We start from the raw sequence: 16,757 nt of genomic DNA, 5'->3' as shown, positions 1-16,757 counted from the left end.
ACTCTTTGGTTCTTTCGGTAAAGTCAAGTAGAAAATAAAATCAAATAATAATAGAATACGACGTTTCTGTTGCAACACAATGATGAACACAGACACGGGAACAACACAGGCAGACACGTGCAGAGAGAGGCACACACAAAGACACACCGAGCGAGACACACCAAGACGAACAGAAAGACGACTCTGTGCCGAGACCTTAAGTAGAGAGAGGATGGGGAGGCGAACAAAACGAGGGGCGCAGCAGACAGACGAGGGGACAAGGAGCAGCGTGGAATTCCGGACCACAGTGGCCGGAGGAGAGACAGTGGTTTAGAGCAGGCATGTCCAAAGTCCGGCCCGCGGGCCAATCACGGGCCGCGGTCAGATTTCATACGGCCCACAGCTTCGGTCTTATAAATCATAAAACTTTAAAGATGTAATTCCTCCTTTCACCACACGGTGGCAGCACCATTATAATTCTATCCGGCTCTGTATCCGTGCCGCAAACCCTTCCCGAGTCATTTCTGCCATGGCGACTGCAAAAAAAGAAATGCGGTCATTCGCTAAGAAAATACTGAGCTTATTCGGCTCCACATATTTGTGTGAGCAAACATTCTCAGTCATGAACTTAAACAAGAACCGATTGAGGTCAAGGATGAGTGACTCCCACTTGCGTGGCATTTTACGCATCTCAACCACTGTCCTCAAGCCAGACCTGGTCTCTTTACTGAAATCTAGATCTCAGTATCACCCTTCTCATTAGTGTCAGCAAGTTATCTGTTCCTTGATCAATCTGAAATTGAGTGTTTTGAACGGTAACATCTGTCACTATTAACAGTGAAAAGCCTAAAGCACACTAATGCACTTGGACTTATGGCACTTGTTTTATTAAACTATTGAATAAGATTTGGTTATAACTGTTGGTGTTATGTACCTGTAGATGTGACACAAACTATTGCTTTCTGAAAGATGTTGTAAAAGACAAGGGCAAAATTCACTTGATTTAAAGTTTAATGATAACAGACCACTTTGCATTATGTATAACTCCTGTTTGAAATGTTCATGAGGCAAAGATATTTAACTCATGGAAATTTAAGGTATTCTATACAGTTTGTTCAATGTTATCTGACTGAATGAAAGGCAGAATTGTGTTTTTAGAGTTGTTCACGTCTGCTCGAGTGGCTTATATTTGCTTACATTGTCAATTGAAAAATAAAGGTAATTGTGACAATGAAAATTGTTTTATAAGTGTGTATTTCCACGTAACTTTTGTGGTTAAAAAATATCAAAAGGAACTATTGGCCCCCGGGCATCTTCACTTTATCAAATGTGGCCCTCTTTGCAAAAGGTTTGGACACCCCTGGTTTAGAGCAAGACATCGAAATTTTGAGAAAGCAAATTTAGTAAAATTAAGAAGTGTAATGCAATGCACAGAGTCGTTGCCCTCCTGTTTGTCTTGGTGCGTGTCTCTCTCTGCACGTGTGTCTGCCTATGTTGTTTCCGTGTCTGTGTTCATCATTCATTCTTACCTGATGATGGTTGCTTGTGTTGCAACAGAAACGTCGTATTCTATTACTATTTGATTTGATTTTGTACGTGACTTTACCGAAATAACCAAAGAGATTAATACATTAAGCAGACAACACACTTACTTCTTCCCATTACATCTCCCTACATAAAACATTTTTTTTTATTACACCCCATCAGCCACACACGGCCATCTGGGAGTGCATAATTTCAGGAGCATTGATTTAGTACAAGCAAACTCTGGACGGGTTTTCAATATATGCAGCGTCTCTATCAGAATCTGGCTTGTTTAAACGACAGCTGGTGAACTGCCAGAGATGTGTGTTAGCAAGTGTCCTCTGTGAGATATCGGTCCTAGTTCAATGCAAAACTATCTAAATGTACATTTACAAAACATCTAACAGAGAGGTTTCCTTGCCTTTGAAAAGCTGGCAGTTCCCGAGCACTATATGTTTATCTTGGTTGTTTCGGGTCGATATACCAGGTCCCGCATACAACGAGGTTTTGATGGGAGCTCTAAATATTGAAAGCCATACAAATAACCCCAAAATACACCAGGCGGGTGGGAGCGTGGCACATTTATCAAATGTGACAGGGGTGAGTCCACGTGGCCTACCGAGCGAATCCCCCGGGACAGAAGCTAAGCAGGTAGCGCCTGGATTAAGGTGCTTGCCTTGGCTACCGCCACGTACCAGGGGCTGTTATAGACTGCGGGGCGATATCTTGGGCAGCACAGGGCAGTGCAGCGAAGTTGCATTGTTGTTGTTACTTCACCACCTCACTGGGCAGCGCGGTGGTGAAGTCATCATGGCTTGGCTTCGCGAACGAAGATCTAGGAAGGACATCCACGTCTTCTGCAGGCACGCTGGTGGCTGAAGAGGCCTATGCGGGACAAGCAGGTCCTGCCACAACAGCTGCAAGTATAGGTCTCATCTGGGATGGGTGCTGAAGTATGGTCAAACGAACTCCACGACACGCACAACAGCGGGGGGGCAGCGACCTCATCCAGCAGTGGGTTGACAAAGGAGCTGGACACACACGGGCATTTGAACAGAGGTTCACTCGTAGTCCCATCGTAGTTGTGTGTTGGCGTGAGAGGGGTGAGAGGGTAAGAGAATATGGAGTGAGAGCGTGAGGGCGAGAGAGCGAGAGGGTGAGAACGTGAGAGAGTGAGAGAGATGGTGAGAGGGTCGAGAGAGAGTGAGAGAGAGTGAGAGGGTTAGTGAGTGAGAGAGAGAGAGAGTGAGATGTACCATTGCTCAAGTGCAACTCGCAATGCCCGCGACTTGGCGCTGTGCCCATCTCACAGGGTCCACCTGCTCGGTCCCCAGAGCAGCGGAATTGATCATCAGCTCAGCGAGCGACTCGGTTACCTTCTTGCAGCTGCACGCTGTAGGTGGGGATGGGGTCCAGGGAGAGTCGGTAGCTCTCAAAGTTGGGGTCCAACAGGGCCCGGTTCACGGTGAGCGAGACGTTGACCGCCATGGTTGGCGAGCCGCTAGTCCGTCTCTCGGTGCGGTTGACTAAAGCTCGAATCGCTCTCCCGCTAATTTCTGGCGAGCTGCGATCGCGGCGAGGGTGGGACGCGTGGAGCCCCGCACACTCACACGGACGACTCACAGCACGGAGGGGGCGCCATATTGGGTAGGGGGGGGGGAGCTCGCGGTGTCGTCACGGACCTCCACCCCTTAGTAAGATGGCGATTTTGCGCGAAGTTTGCCGGTGCCGCCATCTTATTCAGGGAGTTCACCGCTGAAAAGCGTGAGGATTGCTATAATCGCCATCTTACTAAGGGGGTACCACGCCCTTAGATGCATGAAGATTGCCGTGACCGCCATCTTAATAAGGAGTTTCCACGCCCTTAGATGCATGACGATTTCCGTGACCGCCATCTTACTAAGGGGGTTCCAACCCTTAGATGCATGACGTTTGCCGTGACCGCCATCTTACTAAGGGGGTTTCACCGCCAGCAAGATGCATGAAGTTTGCCGTGACCGCCATCTTACTAAGGGGGTTTCACCCCCAGCTAGATGCATGAAGTTTGCCGTGACCGCCATCTTACTAAGGGGGTTTCACCCCCAGCAAGATGCATGACGTTTGCCGTGACCGCCATCTTACTAAGGGGGTTTCACCGCCAGCAAGATGCATGAAGTTTGCCGTGACCGCCATCTTACTAAGGGGGTTTCACCCCCAGCTAGATGCATGAAGTTTGCCGTGACCGCCATCTTACTAAGGGGGTTTCACCGCCAGCAAGATGCATGAAGTTTGCCGTGACCGCCATCTTACTAAGGGGGTTTCACCCCCAGCTAGATGCATGAAGTTTGCCGTGACCGCCATCTTACTAAGGGGGTTTCACCCCCAGCTAGATGCATGACGTTTGCCGTGACCGCCATCTTACTAAGGGGGTTCCACCCCCAGCTAGATGCATGAAGCTTCCCGTGACCGCCATCTTACTAAGGGGGTTCCACCCCCAGCTAGATGTATGAAGCTTCCCGTGACCGCCATCTTACTAAGGGGGTTCCACCCCCAGCTAGATGCATGAAGCTTCCCGTGACCGCCATCTTACTAAGGGCGGTGGGAGGAGGAGTTGGGGGGTAACCCCGGCGCGCGCGCGCGAGGCGCCCCAGTCGGGGCCGGGTGGCTCGGCCCAGCAGGGCGACATGGTGGGGACGCGGCGGGGGCGACTCTGGCCGCGGGAGTTCGCGGTGGTGGCAGTGGCGGTGTTCGTGGTCGTCGTGTCTCTCACGGTGCGGGCGCAGGCGGAGCCGTGGCGATCGGGGCCCCGCACGGGGTGAGTGAACGCAAGCCGGGCCCCCCCCCCACCACCACCCCCCGTGTTACTTTCATTTACCAGTTTGTGGAGCACGCACACGGGCGTTAAGAGGCCAGCAACAAACAGCACTATCAGAACTGTACTCTTTGGTTCTTTCGATAAAGTCACGTCGGTATATAATAAATCACGACGTGTCGGGCGCATTCACACGCGTCCGTCATCAGGTGGGAAAGGGCGCTCGTGTTGCGCCCGAAACGTCGTGATTTAGTTTATCTTATACCGACGTAACTTTACCGAATGAACCACAGAGTGTGGATTCCTGCACTCACGAAAGCTTCAAATCAAGACGGCACCATGGGAGCCGTGACAGGCACGAGTTGTCAACGCGCGTCTTGGTCTGTGCGGGTTGCTCATTGAGAGGTGGAGTGGAAGAGACGAGGGGGGGGGGTCCTTGCTGGGTGGCATTTGCCTGAACGTGGAGGGAACGTGGAGTGAACGTCCTGACCAAGACGTGGACCCAGGCCCGTGACTTGTGACGCGCCGACTCCGCGTCTGTGTCGCGTTGCTGGTGGCCCGTGAGGAGCGGTGGGCGCAGTGGTTAGCGTAGTGCGCTAAGCAGTGCTGTACTATGTACAGTACGTACTATATACAGTACTGTATACAGTACGTACTATGCACAGAGTACACCGATGGGAGTGAGTGGGGTCCACCGAGACCGGAGCGGTGTCCGAACGGGTTGGTGGTTGCGAGCTGCCTCTCCACACACGAACTGCAGCCACCGTCAAGTCTGCTTTGAAGAAGGGCCATTGTCCGAAACGTCGTCTTCCTAAGTACGTGTCCCCCCCCCTCCCCACCAAACTTCCCTTGAGGGCAGTGTTGTTGACACATCCATTGAGTTTGTGTTACTTGCGCTCATGCACCAACGCGAAAGATCTCCCCGATGTACCCTGAACGGAGGGCCCACACGGGCCCACGATGGTGGTGGGTGGCCGAGCACCTTGCACACAGCGTTGTAATAAGGTGTTTTTTTTATTCTGGAAGATTTGCTGGTTTATCCAGGAAGTTTTTGTTGCGCGTCGCCGCTTTAAGACGTTCCCTGTTCATATTTAGTCTGTTGCGGTTGCACCCGACTCAAGAGCCGCATGGCTCACAGGGCTACATAATCTTACTGAGGTTTTTTCGGTAAAGTCACGTAGGTAGAAATAAATAATAAACATAATAGAAATAATAATAGAAATAAAATAATAAATAACGACGTTTCGGAGGCAACACAAGACGCCGTCATCAGGTGGGACCGTCACAGCTAAATTTACTGTATCAAGTGAGGCAAAAATCCATGAGACAAGCTCTTAAATACAAGTCAAGGGGGAGGGGCTTATCTGAATGTGGTAGCCAATGAATGGAAAGTGTTGGGGGGGTGGGCGGGGCTATAAGAGAACCATGGTGCACCGGGCTGCAGCTAATACATGAAACTTGAACCCCGCCAGGACGGGGTCACACATTCCCCGCTGGTCGATGGCCGCGGGCGGGAATCCAACTCGGGTGGCCGGGTTTGGAGCGCAGCGCGCTAACCACTCCCGAAACCGGAATGCCTTCATCCAGCAGTGGAATTTACAAACAAAAAGGGTGGGGGGTGGGGGGCGATGCAGTATATCCACACAAGTGTGCATCTTGTATAATGCGCTCGTGATTGTGGTGTGTATTTGTGTAGTGTTACGTCGAATTAGAGGGGCGTCCTGAGCTGTCAGCAAACATCTGGCAGTTCAATATTGGTTAAAGCATGGATCTGCTGAATGTCGAAATCGGTCCAGAGCTTGTGTTGAACCAGTTCTGCTGGTATTGTGCATTCCCAGAAGGGCGTGTTACTTTTAAAAAAAAAATTATGTTGAGGTACAGATATGTGGAGGCGGATTATCCCGTTATTTTATAACTTACATTCTCCACAGCGACGCTAAATGGCCGTTTTGTGTTGTACAATCGCATAACTGGAGCAACTGTTGCTGCCGATGTCGCTAATTATACGGCAGTGGTGGTTACCGGAGTCTCGTGGATAATCACGAGACCACGCCAGGCCAGGTCGACTTCCCCCCCCCCCACCGCACAGTCTGGGACTGCAACGTGGCAGCAGCGTTCCTTCCCAGGGCCACTCCCCACTGAGGTGGCGTCACCTCACCTGTGTGTGTGTGTGTTCACCGGGGGTCATGCACACTGTGCGTGACCCCACATTCAAAAGTCGAGGGAGCAACAGCCTACAATACGTGCACAGAAACACAGGGAGCTGCATGTGTACCACCTTGGGAAGTTGCCGACGCGAGCGAAGTATACGAGGAGGCGAGCTCCTGTCAGTCGCGATAGCACCTAGCCTGGCACCGAGAGTGCTGGCTGAACATTATTCTTCCCGGGTCCCAGCAGGCGCCTGGAGATCGGCACCAGCTAATCAGAAGCCGATTTCGGTCCACCAATCGGCCCGCTTCGATTTTTTTCGCGTAATGCTGCTCGACTCTGATCGATTATTAACGTTTCTTGTGCGCGTTTTCACCGTAATTGATGTATCGCTAAGGAGAGTGAACTTGGTGGGCCAAAGGGACATTTGGTAGTGCAGGGCCCACTCCAGCACCCCCCTTGTGGGAGCCAGATTGTTGCTTTGCGAGACTTTGAGAGATGGCAACGGATGGGGGCAGGAGGGGGTGCCTTCATCCGGCAGTAGATAGTTCTTGGCTCATGATGATGATGGAAAAGACCGAATAAAGTCTCGTATGATTCCATACCATGACCCTTCATGACTCCGGTCTCCCCCGTGCCTCCTCAGGCCGTCCCTCGATGACGATCTACTGCTGCCCTACCCGGCGGGCTCCCCGCACGGGGCCCGCGTGCCGCTGCGCGTGGTGCGGCAATGTCAACCGGAGACCTATGGCAACGTCACCCACGAGGCGTGGCCTGCTCACCGGCCCGGCGCGGCCCACGGTCACGGTGTTATCACGCACCAGTTCGTCTCCGACATCAAAACTAGCGACGGCGCTAAGAAGGTAGTCGTGGTAGTAGTCTTCTTCATCATGTTCTTTCTTGTGGCACTTGATAAGCAAGCAGTGTTGAGCTTGGAGAAAAAATATCTGGAGTCTCCAGATGGAATCCATTTGCACCTCCCCGGCATTGATCTGTAATCTGAATGATGTTTCCCACGCAGTTTACCGCCCCTCTGCGCAGTTCGTGTACGGCCACTGGACGGTGGTGGAGGATCCGGCGCGGACCCTGTCGGTGCTGGAGCCGGGAGGAGAGGGCGGGTGCTCAGATTATCGGCGCGAGACGGTGGCGGAGACGGCAGGGACGCGTCGCTGCCTCGTCTCTGCCAACGCAGGCTTCTTCCGCCCGTACACGGGGCGCTGCCTCGGCAACATCGTGAGCGACGGGCACTCCGTGCTCGGTGCCAACGGAGTGAGGAACGCAAATTTCGGCATACGCCGGGACGGCACCATCGTCACCGGGTGAGCATGGCCGCGAGGTTAGGGCTAGCTGCTCATGTCGAGATCAGCGTAGAGCTGCGACTATAGACAGTTGGAATACAAATACAGTTCAGTTTTGATTTGCATAGCGCCTAATGCGACTTCTGATATATGAGCCACCTGGCTATCGCCCGTCACATCTTCTGTCAACGTTTATAATTCTTTTTCATGTAATGGACAATGCTAAGATTGTGCGTGTGTGTTAATGTGTGGTTGTTTGCCAAAGGTAATTGATAGTCCTGTCCGGCGCTCGGTAAGGAAAAGAGTTCTCAACTCCTGCATCATAACAAATGCTCGCTCCACGGTTCTGGTACTAACCCAAGGAATTTTTCTCTCTGAGTGTTGGCTTTTAAGTGTCTGAGGGACTTCGCACATTGTTTTTTTGCAGCAGCAATAGAAGTGCGATGTCTTGGGTTAGGCCCTGTGTGGAGCATCCTTCTCTACAGCTTTTTCTACTCACTACCTTATGGATCTTCACCTTCAGATGCCCACGATCTGGATGATTTGGTCCTAGGCTAAGCATTCAATGTCCGTCTGTCCTCATACAACAGTCCCCTGCATCTTCAGACGCCTGCAATAGCGCATGGCAAAAGTTTTCGAGAGTAAATTCTCAGCATGCGGTCTGAGCCGGAAGTCCACACTTGAACTCCGCTTGGGGTATGGTGGTATCTTGCAGGTACCTGTCGGACGACGAGGAAGAGGAGGAACAGGATGGTGCGGAGCAGAGCCCCTGGCTGCAGCTAGTGTCCGGCGTGGTGTGGCTGTTGCGTAACGGCTCCATCTACATCAACGAGAGCCGTGCCGTCGAGTGTGGCGACACCCAGGAGACCGGTGCGGCGCTGTCCCTGCTTGCCCGCCGTGGCGCGTCCCGTGTTCCACGCAGCCCCGGTTTCATCCCCCATGTGTCGTCTGCCTTGCAATGCTTTTCAGCCAAGGTTGAAATTGGTCAATGGCAAGCCGCATCCGTTCTTCCGTATTACTGTACTGTATTTACTGTATTACTGTCTGTTCTTCTACCTCTAACGGGATGGGGGGGGGGGGCGCTCTGTCACGCTCATGAAGGTTATCCAAGATAAACCAATTTTTTTTCATAAAGTGGCTATTAGGGACCCACCCTTTTGCAAACAGGCGAACTTATTCAGGGGTTAAAGCTGAGAGACACTACCCAGAGCAAAGAGGTATCAAGAATGGCCTATGTGAAGGAGGCTTGTCCAGGTCGCTACTGGGCAGTTGGAGGTACCCACCCTTCAACAACCATGGCATGAGGAGGAGTGATGGTGACAATAAAGAACAGAGCACCGGGTGGCCAAATCCCAGCAAGTTGGGTAGTGGGGAGCGCAGGAGGTACATCTGTGAGTCATCTCAGCCAGTCAATGCATAACACCTGGATCTGTCCTGTGATTTTCTGCCAGCAAACCTTGGACACTTCTTTAAGTGCACCAAGCCTGGCACAAGCGAATGGCAGTTATGTGGATGTATATATGTGTGTCTGTAGGTGCTCGCTAGCAGCACTTTGCCGAACCGTTTGCTAAGGCAACACGGTGGGGATCTGTGTCTGTTCCGGCAGGCACGTTTGACCGCTTCATTAGCGTGGTGTCAGCACGCACGGCCGTCGGGCACGACCGCGAGGGGCGCGTCGTCCTCGTGCAGATCGACGGCCAAACGGATGCACGCGGGTACGAGCGCGGGTGCAGACGCACACGTGGGACTGCCGCCTCCACTGCTCCCACTGCCACCACCACCACTCCCACCGCCACCACCACCACCACCACTCCCACTGTTCCTACCACCACCATTCCTACCACCACCATTCCTACCACGGCCGCCATCTCTCCCACCACCACCGCCTTCGCTACAGCCATGGCGAATCCGCGGCCTTGATTTAAGAGCTGGGGAGCAGTAGTATAGCAGTTAGCTTGCTACGCTCACAGTGACGATTATCGGAACCGGGTCCTGGGCCTCCACGAGGTCGACTCAGCCTCAAATAAGTACCTGGTGTAAACACCACTTGGTAGACAAAGGCAGGCGGGCGTGATGCTGGCCACCCACCCGCTCGTGCGCCATGCCGGCCTTCATAAGTGTTCGCTTACAGCAACCCAACAGTTTGTTAACCTTATCTGGTGGATCTTTGTCTTTTATTAAGAGCTGCTCATTGGTTTTCAATTCCATGCGTCGTGCCTGTGCCACCCAGAGTGAACCTGTGGGAGTTCGCCGCCTTCCTGCAGGCGCACGGTGTCGTGAACGCCGTGAATCTGGACGGCGGGGGCTCGGCGACACTGGTGCTCAACGGCTCGCTCGCCAACTACCCGTCCGACCACTGGTGTGTGTGTGTGCCTATGTGTACTTCCTGTAAGGCGTTACCACTGCATGTCTTGAGGCTTATTTAACTATACTTCATGCTGGTCAGTGTGCGTTGCCAAAGGTATGGAGTGTTGGTGTTGTAGCATAGAAGTACAGTACTGCAATGGGTTTTGCTGCCCTTCCCTCTGCTGCCCACAACGTAATCATCGCAAGCCCTGTGCCAATCCGTGCATGGTGATCACCCACCCACGTGCTGTGCGGGCTCAACTCTGCTTAGCCTCTCATGAGATCGGGTGGGTCCTGGGTGATTGCGCGATTAGAACTTTTTGACAGACATGGAACAGTTCTCCCCTGCCATGATTCTAAGATTTGTCAATATGGCTTTGATTCAAAAATCTGTTTCATTTCTCCCCAAGCGGCGCACGTAGAACGTATCATGGCTTCCACTATTCAGGAATTGGAAACACAATGGGTTGTTACCCACTCACTATGAACAGTCGACCCCATGCTAGCACATCACTTCTCTTTCAAAAGCTCTTACATGCAAACACAATCACAATATTACAAGACCACCACACACACGGTCCTCTTTGATTGACTGTCGCGTCATGATGTCCCCGCGTGCGTGCGCGCGTGTGTGTGTGCAGTGCGGAAGACCCCATGTGGCGTTGCGCGCGCCACGTCTCCACTGTGCTGTGCGTGCATGAGCCGGCATGTGCGCCGCCTGGGTGCGGCGAGCATGGCGAGTGTGTGGCCGGGCTGTGCCGGTGCCGGCGCGGCTGGGTGGGCGCCGTGTGCGACACGCTGCTCTGCGGCGCCGCCAACTGCAGCGGCCGTGGCATTTGCACGGAAGGTACCGCCCGGCCCGGTGCTCGGTGGAGGCTCCCTTAACGTGCCCGTCTGCATTGGCGGGAGTGATGTTGTGAATGCCTGTGCCCAAATTGAGATGGAGCGGTGACGCATTTGTTAGCGTGCCGCCCTATGAACCCAGTGGCCTGAGTTTGAATCCCGGTCAATATTAACATCGTTACGTCCTCCTACCCCGCTTCACCAAACCCGCACTGACCAACCTGGTGAGGAATGGTCATATAACCACACGCACCACCGATTAGCACGGTTTGCTACGTACGGTGCGAAAGAAGTTTAGCATCAATAAATACAATAACCCTTGAAACCCGAATGGCACACGAGGATCCTCAGCCAGCAGTGGATTGACAGTAAGGGCAGCACATGTACGTGATTGGGTAGTGAGCACGTTAGCCTACAGTAGGCCCATAATAAACACATTAGGCACTGCCCGGCCAGGTGCTGATGGACTACCTGTGCACCTGTGTGTGGATGTGTGTGCGCGTGTCCCGGCAGATGGCTGTGTTTGTGACGCCGGGTGGATGGGTGAAAACTGCACAACCGGTAAGCGCTGCTACTGTTGGTGCTGCTGCTGCTGCTGCTGTGGGGGGCACAGGTGATGTATCGACCAGTCATCTCAGTCAGTCGACCCATGGCACCTGGGTTTGTCCCGTGACCTCCTGACACTTCAGATGGCCTTTACGTGCACATAGCCTGGCATAAGCGGCATCGTGACGTTCTGCCACTTAGTGGCGATGGCGGTTGTTGTTGCTGCTGCTAGTAATGGGATTTACGGCCGTGTTTGTGCCATCGAGAAAGGTTTTTTGCTTTGGTTTGGTTGTACCTGGTAGAAACCTGAACTGATGAAATCATTCCTCACACGGAGTAAAGAAAGCACTCCAGATCAATGCAGTCAGCTCTTGTGTGGAGGTGCAGAGTGGATCGTTAAATTGAGATGGATAAATGATGGCCGAGTGTGGTGGTGATGATGATTATGTCGTCCCCGCTGTGCGCCAGATTGCCCCAAGGGATGGTTCGGGGGCGGCTGTGCCCAGCGGTGCGCGTGTGCGCACGGCGCGACCTGTGACCCTGTGAGCGGGCGCTGCGGTTGTGCGCGTGGGTTCCACGGCGCCCACTGTGACGCAGGTAGCGCCGCACTCTCGCCTCAACACCACCCTGAACCTGCACCCCAACACCACCCTACACCCCAACACCACCCTACACCCCAACACCACCCTGAACCTGCACCCCAACACCACCCTACAGCTACGCTCCAACACCACCCTGCACCTGCACCTCAACACCACCCTGCACACGGTCCCCTCTTCCTCGATCCAGCCTCTCATCCTCAATCCAGCCTCTCATCTTCACGCAAACCCCAACTACTCGATCTAGAGGCAAGTCGGTCATAGGCTAAGAAGAAGAGGAGGTCTTGAGCTTGGACCTGAACAGGGACTTCACAGCATGGAAGGCTGATAGAGTGTGTGGAGGACAGTAGAGTGAGATGAGTGGGGAGAGATAAGGGAGGGTGTGGAGGAGAGTAGAGTGAGATGAGTGGGGAGAGATAAGGGAGGGTGTGGAGGAGAGTAGAGTGAGATGAGAGGTAGAAGAGTGTGTGGAGGAGGGGAGTCGAGTGAAATGAGAGGGAAGAGGTGAGCAGGGGTGAGTCCGTGGATGATGTTGAAGGTGGCGAGTGCAATCTTGATATTAATCCAGCATTGGATTGGTGACGCCTCTGCAGGGGAGGAGTCTGGCAGCGGCGTTTTCGACCGTGTGGAGTTCGGAGAGGAGGCCTTTGAGGCCACGCTGCTCTCACGACGCAGCACACTGACTTCCTCGCTGCACACTTTTTTACGGCAGCGATTTTTGTAAAATTAGCAACAACTCACCGAGTATGTTAAACAACTTGATTCATATACCCTTACCTGCCCCCCCCCCCCACTCCCATGCCCTGCAGAGTGCCCTCCGGGCCTGCACGGCTCTGGCTGCACCCTCGAGTGCAACTGCAGCCACAGCTGCACGTGCGACGCTGTCACCGGCAACTGCACCGGCGGCGCCCTCCCCAGCAGCATCAGCAAAGGTGGCGGCCCCGGCAAGGCCCCGTTAGGGGGGAGCAGGGCCTTCGTGTGACCACCCCTCCGGCCACACGTGGGCCCCCACTCCACCAGGAGAAGGGGTGACGACGATGGCGACGATGGCATCGCCATTGACTAGCGCTGTGACGTGGCCGAGCGATAGCGCGTTCGCCGCTTGTTACAGCGGTTCGAGACCAGTGGCCACCCTGGTGTAATACTGCGACGGGTGTTTTAACGGTTAACAAACTACGGTGCCGTCTGCTTCACGGCAGACGTGAAAGACCCGACGGGGCTGTTCGGACTTTGCCAACTTTCAAAAGATTGCTCGCAATTGACTTAAACCACACGGTAACGTCATACCCCAATGGCAGACTAATACCCGCCTGTGAAACACAGGCACCTGTGTGGTAGTCTCGTGTTATGAGCCAAATGTACTTAACCGTCGTTGATTGAATTAAACTTGCCACGGGTGGCTGGTTGGGTTAACTCGGAGTGGCTCGCTGTGCTGTGCTCCCCCTGCAGTGTGCTCCTGCCTGGCGCAGCGCGCGGTGCGGCAGGGCGCGGCCGCCAGCCTCTCGCATCTTGCTACGGAGTAAGTGCCGCTGCGGCGGCGGCGCCGCGGATCCCCGCACTCGACATCATCGCAGCATCGAGACATCGGCGCTCGTCTCGCGTGTACAAACCCTGCAGAGCCAGTGGTGGAAATTTTACATTCCTATGGCCCGGTCGAGTATATCTATAGGAAAGCCACTTGATCTCCCCACAAAGTGGTGCTCGTTTCATTGACCCTAGGAGAGAGATGGTGGACTGAGTGAGCAGCGAAGCAGGATATGACCTCACGCCCATCCGATTGGGAGCCGCTCGCTCTGCCGCTGAGCTCCCTGCTGCTGCCCATTGTATTAAAGGCATGTGTCCATAATTCGGCTTAGAATTTGAAAATCAAAGGGAGAAAAAAGTGATTCTGCCATACTTCACCATGCTGGTTAGTTCATGTTGGTGAAGGGGGCTGGGGTAGATGGTGCTTGGGACCAGTTGAGGTATTGCTACTGAGGTTAGCCTTGTCCGGGAATCGAACTCAGGTCACTGTTTTCATAACACAGTGCACTAACCCACTGCGCCATCACTACTCCACTCTCCTTAATCTATTTGCCATCATTGTCATGTGTCCCAACTCGTTAGCGTCGATGGGGATTAATGCATTTCCACCACTAAGCTGGTATCACTGCCTTCCTCAGCCTCCACAAACGCCAGCCACTGCCTCCATAAACCGGTCCTAAAGATCTCGGATGCTTTTTGCCATCAAACATTGAGCCATGTGGGAGAAGATGAGATCCTGCTACATCTACGCCTATGTCTGTCATCCTGGGTTCCCGTCTCCCCCAGCTCCGGCTTCCTTCCACTTGAGCGCTCCGCATCGCCCAACTACGGGGGGGGGGGGGGGGGGGGGGGAACAAGCCCGGCCCGGGGCCCGGCCGCTGCCATCTTCTGTCCTTCACTTTGTCTGCTGGGGCCGTGAATGCATTTGTGAAAGTAAAGGTGCAGACCCTGCAGTTGCTTGCTCACACCACTGCTGAAAGAAGGATGTGCACTACTTTGGCCTATTCTGCCACGATGGTCTGGCATCTTGGGCGTACCCACACTTTACCCCACCACTTGCTACTTGATGATCACCTGACTGATTCATACTGCTGGGTGGACGGAGTCGGTGGAGGGAATTTAAGAAATGTCCCCCCTTGTCTGAACTGCCGCGCCGGGACATGCAACCGGCCCGACACGGGATGATCTAATTCCTCCCCTCGTCGTTCCGTCCCTCCGCCCAGCCCCTGGTTCCTCGTCTCCTCCGCGCTGGCCGTGCTGGCGGCGCTGCTGGTGCTGGGAAACGTGCTGCAGTGGTTGGGGCCATCCCGGTGTCGGCGAGCACGCGGGCCTGGGCGCTACGAGTACCATGCGCTGGTGCCCACCGCCAACGGCCGCCAGGCCCGCGAGGAGGAGGTCAGCACAGGCGACGACGACGACAATCACGAGGTGGAGGCCTCCGTGGTGTCACTTACGGGACCGCCAGGGGTCACGTAGAGGTCGGTTACATTGGGAGAGGGCAGGTGAGCGGGGCGGTCACATGGTGCTGAGGTAGGGTCGCGCATTTGCTGCTGATTGATGAAGTTCGTGGATTGAACCCAGTAGTAGGTGGTTTCCTGCTTGAATGAGCATTGAGGCTGTGCTCATCTTCTGTTTACAACCCTGAGCCTGTGGTGTAAATTCTACATTCCTATGGCAGGGGTGAGGCTATCCATATGGTTGTATTAATCGTGAACACGCACAGTGTACTTCACGATGGATGTTAAAGTTCCCGTGAACGTTATTCAACAAAAGATGAGGCTGTGTGTGGCAGCTCCGCCATTCAAACTCGCCAAGTTTGGTAACTTACTCGCAGTTGAGGTCGTGTTGCCACGTGGCAAGATCGCTGTATGCCAGCACACTAATGCCCACTTGCTGCCTGGTGCAATGCCCACCTTTTGCTGCTCAGGAACAGATGGTGGCGGAGGGTGGTCCCCCTTGGCGCTGTATAAACGTCAGTCGTTGACGATGCCTGCCATTTTATTGGAGGTTGCCTGCCCAGTTGATTACCAGTTAGGGATGGCTGATTTAGATTTGGCCACATTTTAGCGACAGCAATTGACATTTGCCATCGACGATCACTCTTAAGTAGCCCTGGTTTAGCGCGGCCTTCAGCTCCGTCAGATGATGGAATAGCGCACTAGGCCACGGCAGCTCCATACCAGTTATGTCTTCCGGACTCGCATTTCCATGCCAATGGGGGGATGCCATGGTCTGTGCGGGAAGTGCACGAGTCGTGGGCGGAGCGGTCGCGAGGGTGATTGCGCGTTCCGCGAGCGCGCTGCGGGTATTAATTTTGTGGGATGTGGGAGCCGGGCGTTGCGTCCCCCTTCATGCGTGTGCAGAGCCTTCCCTGTGGCTCTCGCGCCATGCGACGCGGGAAGAGGTGGCGACGGATGTGTTGAGGTGCAATTCTTAACTGTGAACGACTCGCCGCCGTTTACAATCGGTTTAATATTATTGCGCGGCATGCTGTGACGTCAACGGGTCGGGTCTGTAGCCCGGCAGGCAGAAGCGTTCGTTTGTTTGATTTTCGTTTCCCAATGATGTTCCCCGGCCGGTTGTGTTGCAACACTTTATTGATCTACGCACATTGCTCATCTCTTGGGACTACGAGCCAAGGAAGGCTGGGCTGGGCGGATTCCGGGGGACGAGCAACACGGGGACCAAGCGTCTGCTGCTGTTGTGTCGGCAAGTGCCTCGTGGTTTGTCCGACGGTGGAACTCGCTGCATCCGTGGAAGCGTTTCACGGGCTGTGATGAAATAAACGTTCCGCCGCAGGACGTCGCATTGTCGTCGGTTTTGCCGGGCGGTGAGTGGATGACTAAGTATGTATGTATGTTGAACTTCTTTCGCACCGTACGTGGAGGTGCGGGGAAAGTGTATTACTGCGAGCCTCAGTGGGTTTAGCACAGAGTGGATGAGCAAACCACCGATTGGAGGATAGAGCTGCCGTAGTCAAGGTGAGAGGTGATGCAGGCATGGATGTCTCGATGGAACATCCGGATGGGATGAATCGGAGTAGAGTCCACTCCTCCCCTCTCGACGACTCCATTTGGCACATCTCGAAAGGCTCCGGGGGCACCGAGCCAGCCACTTTAGTACCGACCGCGCGGGTCAACGAGCACAGCGGTTGAATAT

The 16,757-nt window shown here is 54.0% G+C and overlaps 2 protein-coding genes across 2 annotated transcripts in view; one reads left to right on the top strand and one right to left on the bottom strand.

Moving 5' to 3' along the window:
• The window catches only part of NUDCD1 (NudC domain containing 1), a 30,550-nt gene extending 27,377 nt beyond the window's left edge, over positions 1 to 3,173 (bottom strand). Inside the window, exon 1 of the mRNA XM_061571997.1 lies at positions 2,880 to 3,173. Coding sequence (XP_061427981.1) covers positions 2,880 to 2,991 — 112 coding nt within the window. The 5' untranslated portion in view covers positions 2,992 to 3,173. The remainder of the gene's footprint in view (positions 1 to 2,879) is intronic.
• Positions 3,174 to 4,092: 919 nt separating this feature from the next.
• NAGPA (N-acetylglucosamine-1-phosphodiester alpha-N-acetylglucosaminidase) lies at positions 4,093 to 16,418 on the top strand. Its single transcript, XM_061572030.1, has 12 exons — positions 4,093 to 4,297; positions 7,089 to 7,305; positions 7,484 to 7,761; positions 8,456 to 8,610; positions 9,347 to 9,455; positions 9,971 to 10,099; positions 10,728 to 10,933; positions 11,443 to 11,490; positions 11,944 to 12,072; positions 12,884 to 13,006; positions 13,524 to 13,593; positions 14,822 to 16,418. Exons 1-12 carry the CDS (start codon positions 4,167 to 4,169, stop codon positions 15,072 to 15,074), a joined length of 1,848 nt encoding a protein of 615 aa, XP_061428014.1. The 5' UTR covers positions 4,093 to 4,166; the 3' UTR covers positions 15,075 to 16,418.
• The last annotated feature ends 339 nt before the right edge of the window (positions 16,419 to 16,757 follow it).

This window comes from Lethenteron reissneri, chromosome 49, assembly GCF_015708825.2.
Source record: "Lethenteron reissneri isolate LAM-NWPU_2019-01 chromosome 49, ASM1570882v1, whole genome shotgun sequence".
Lineage (NCBI taxonomy): Eukaryota > Metazoa > Chordata > Hyperoartia > Petromyzontiformes > Petromyzontidae > Lethenteron > Lethenteron reissneri.
The sequence above is the reverse complement of the archived record's forward strand: the minus strand, read 5'-3'. Positions and strand labels throughout refer to the sequence as shown.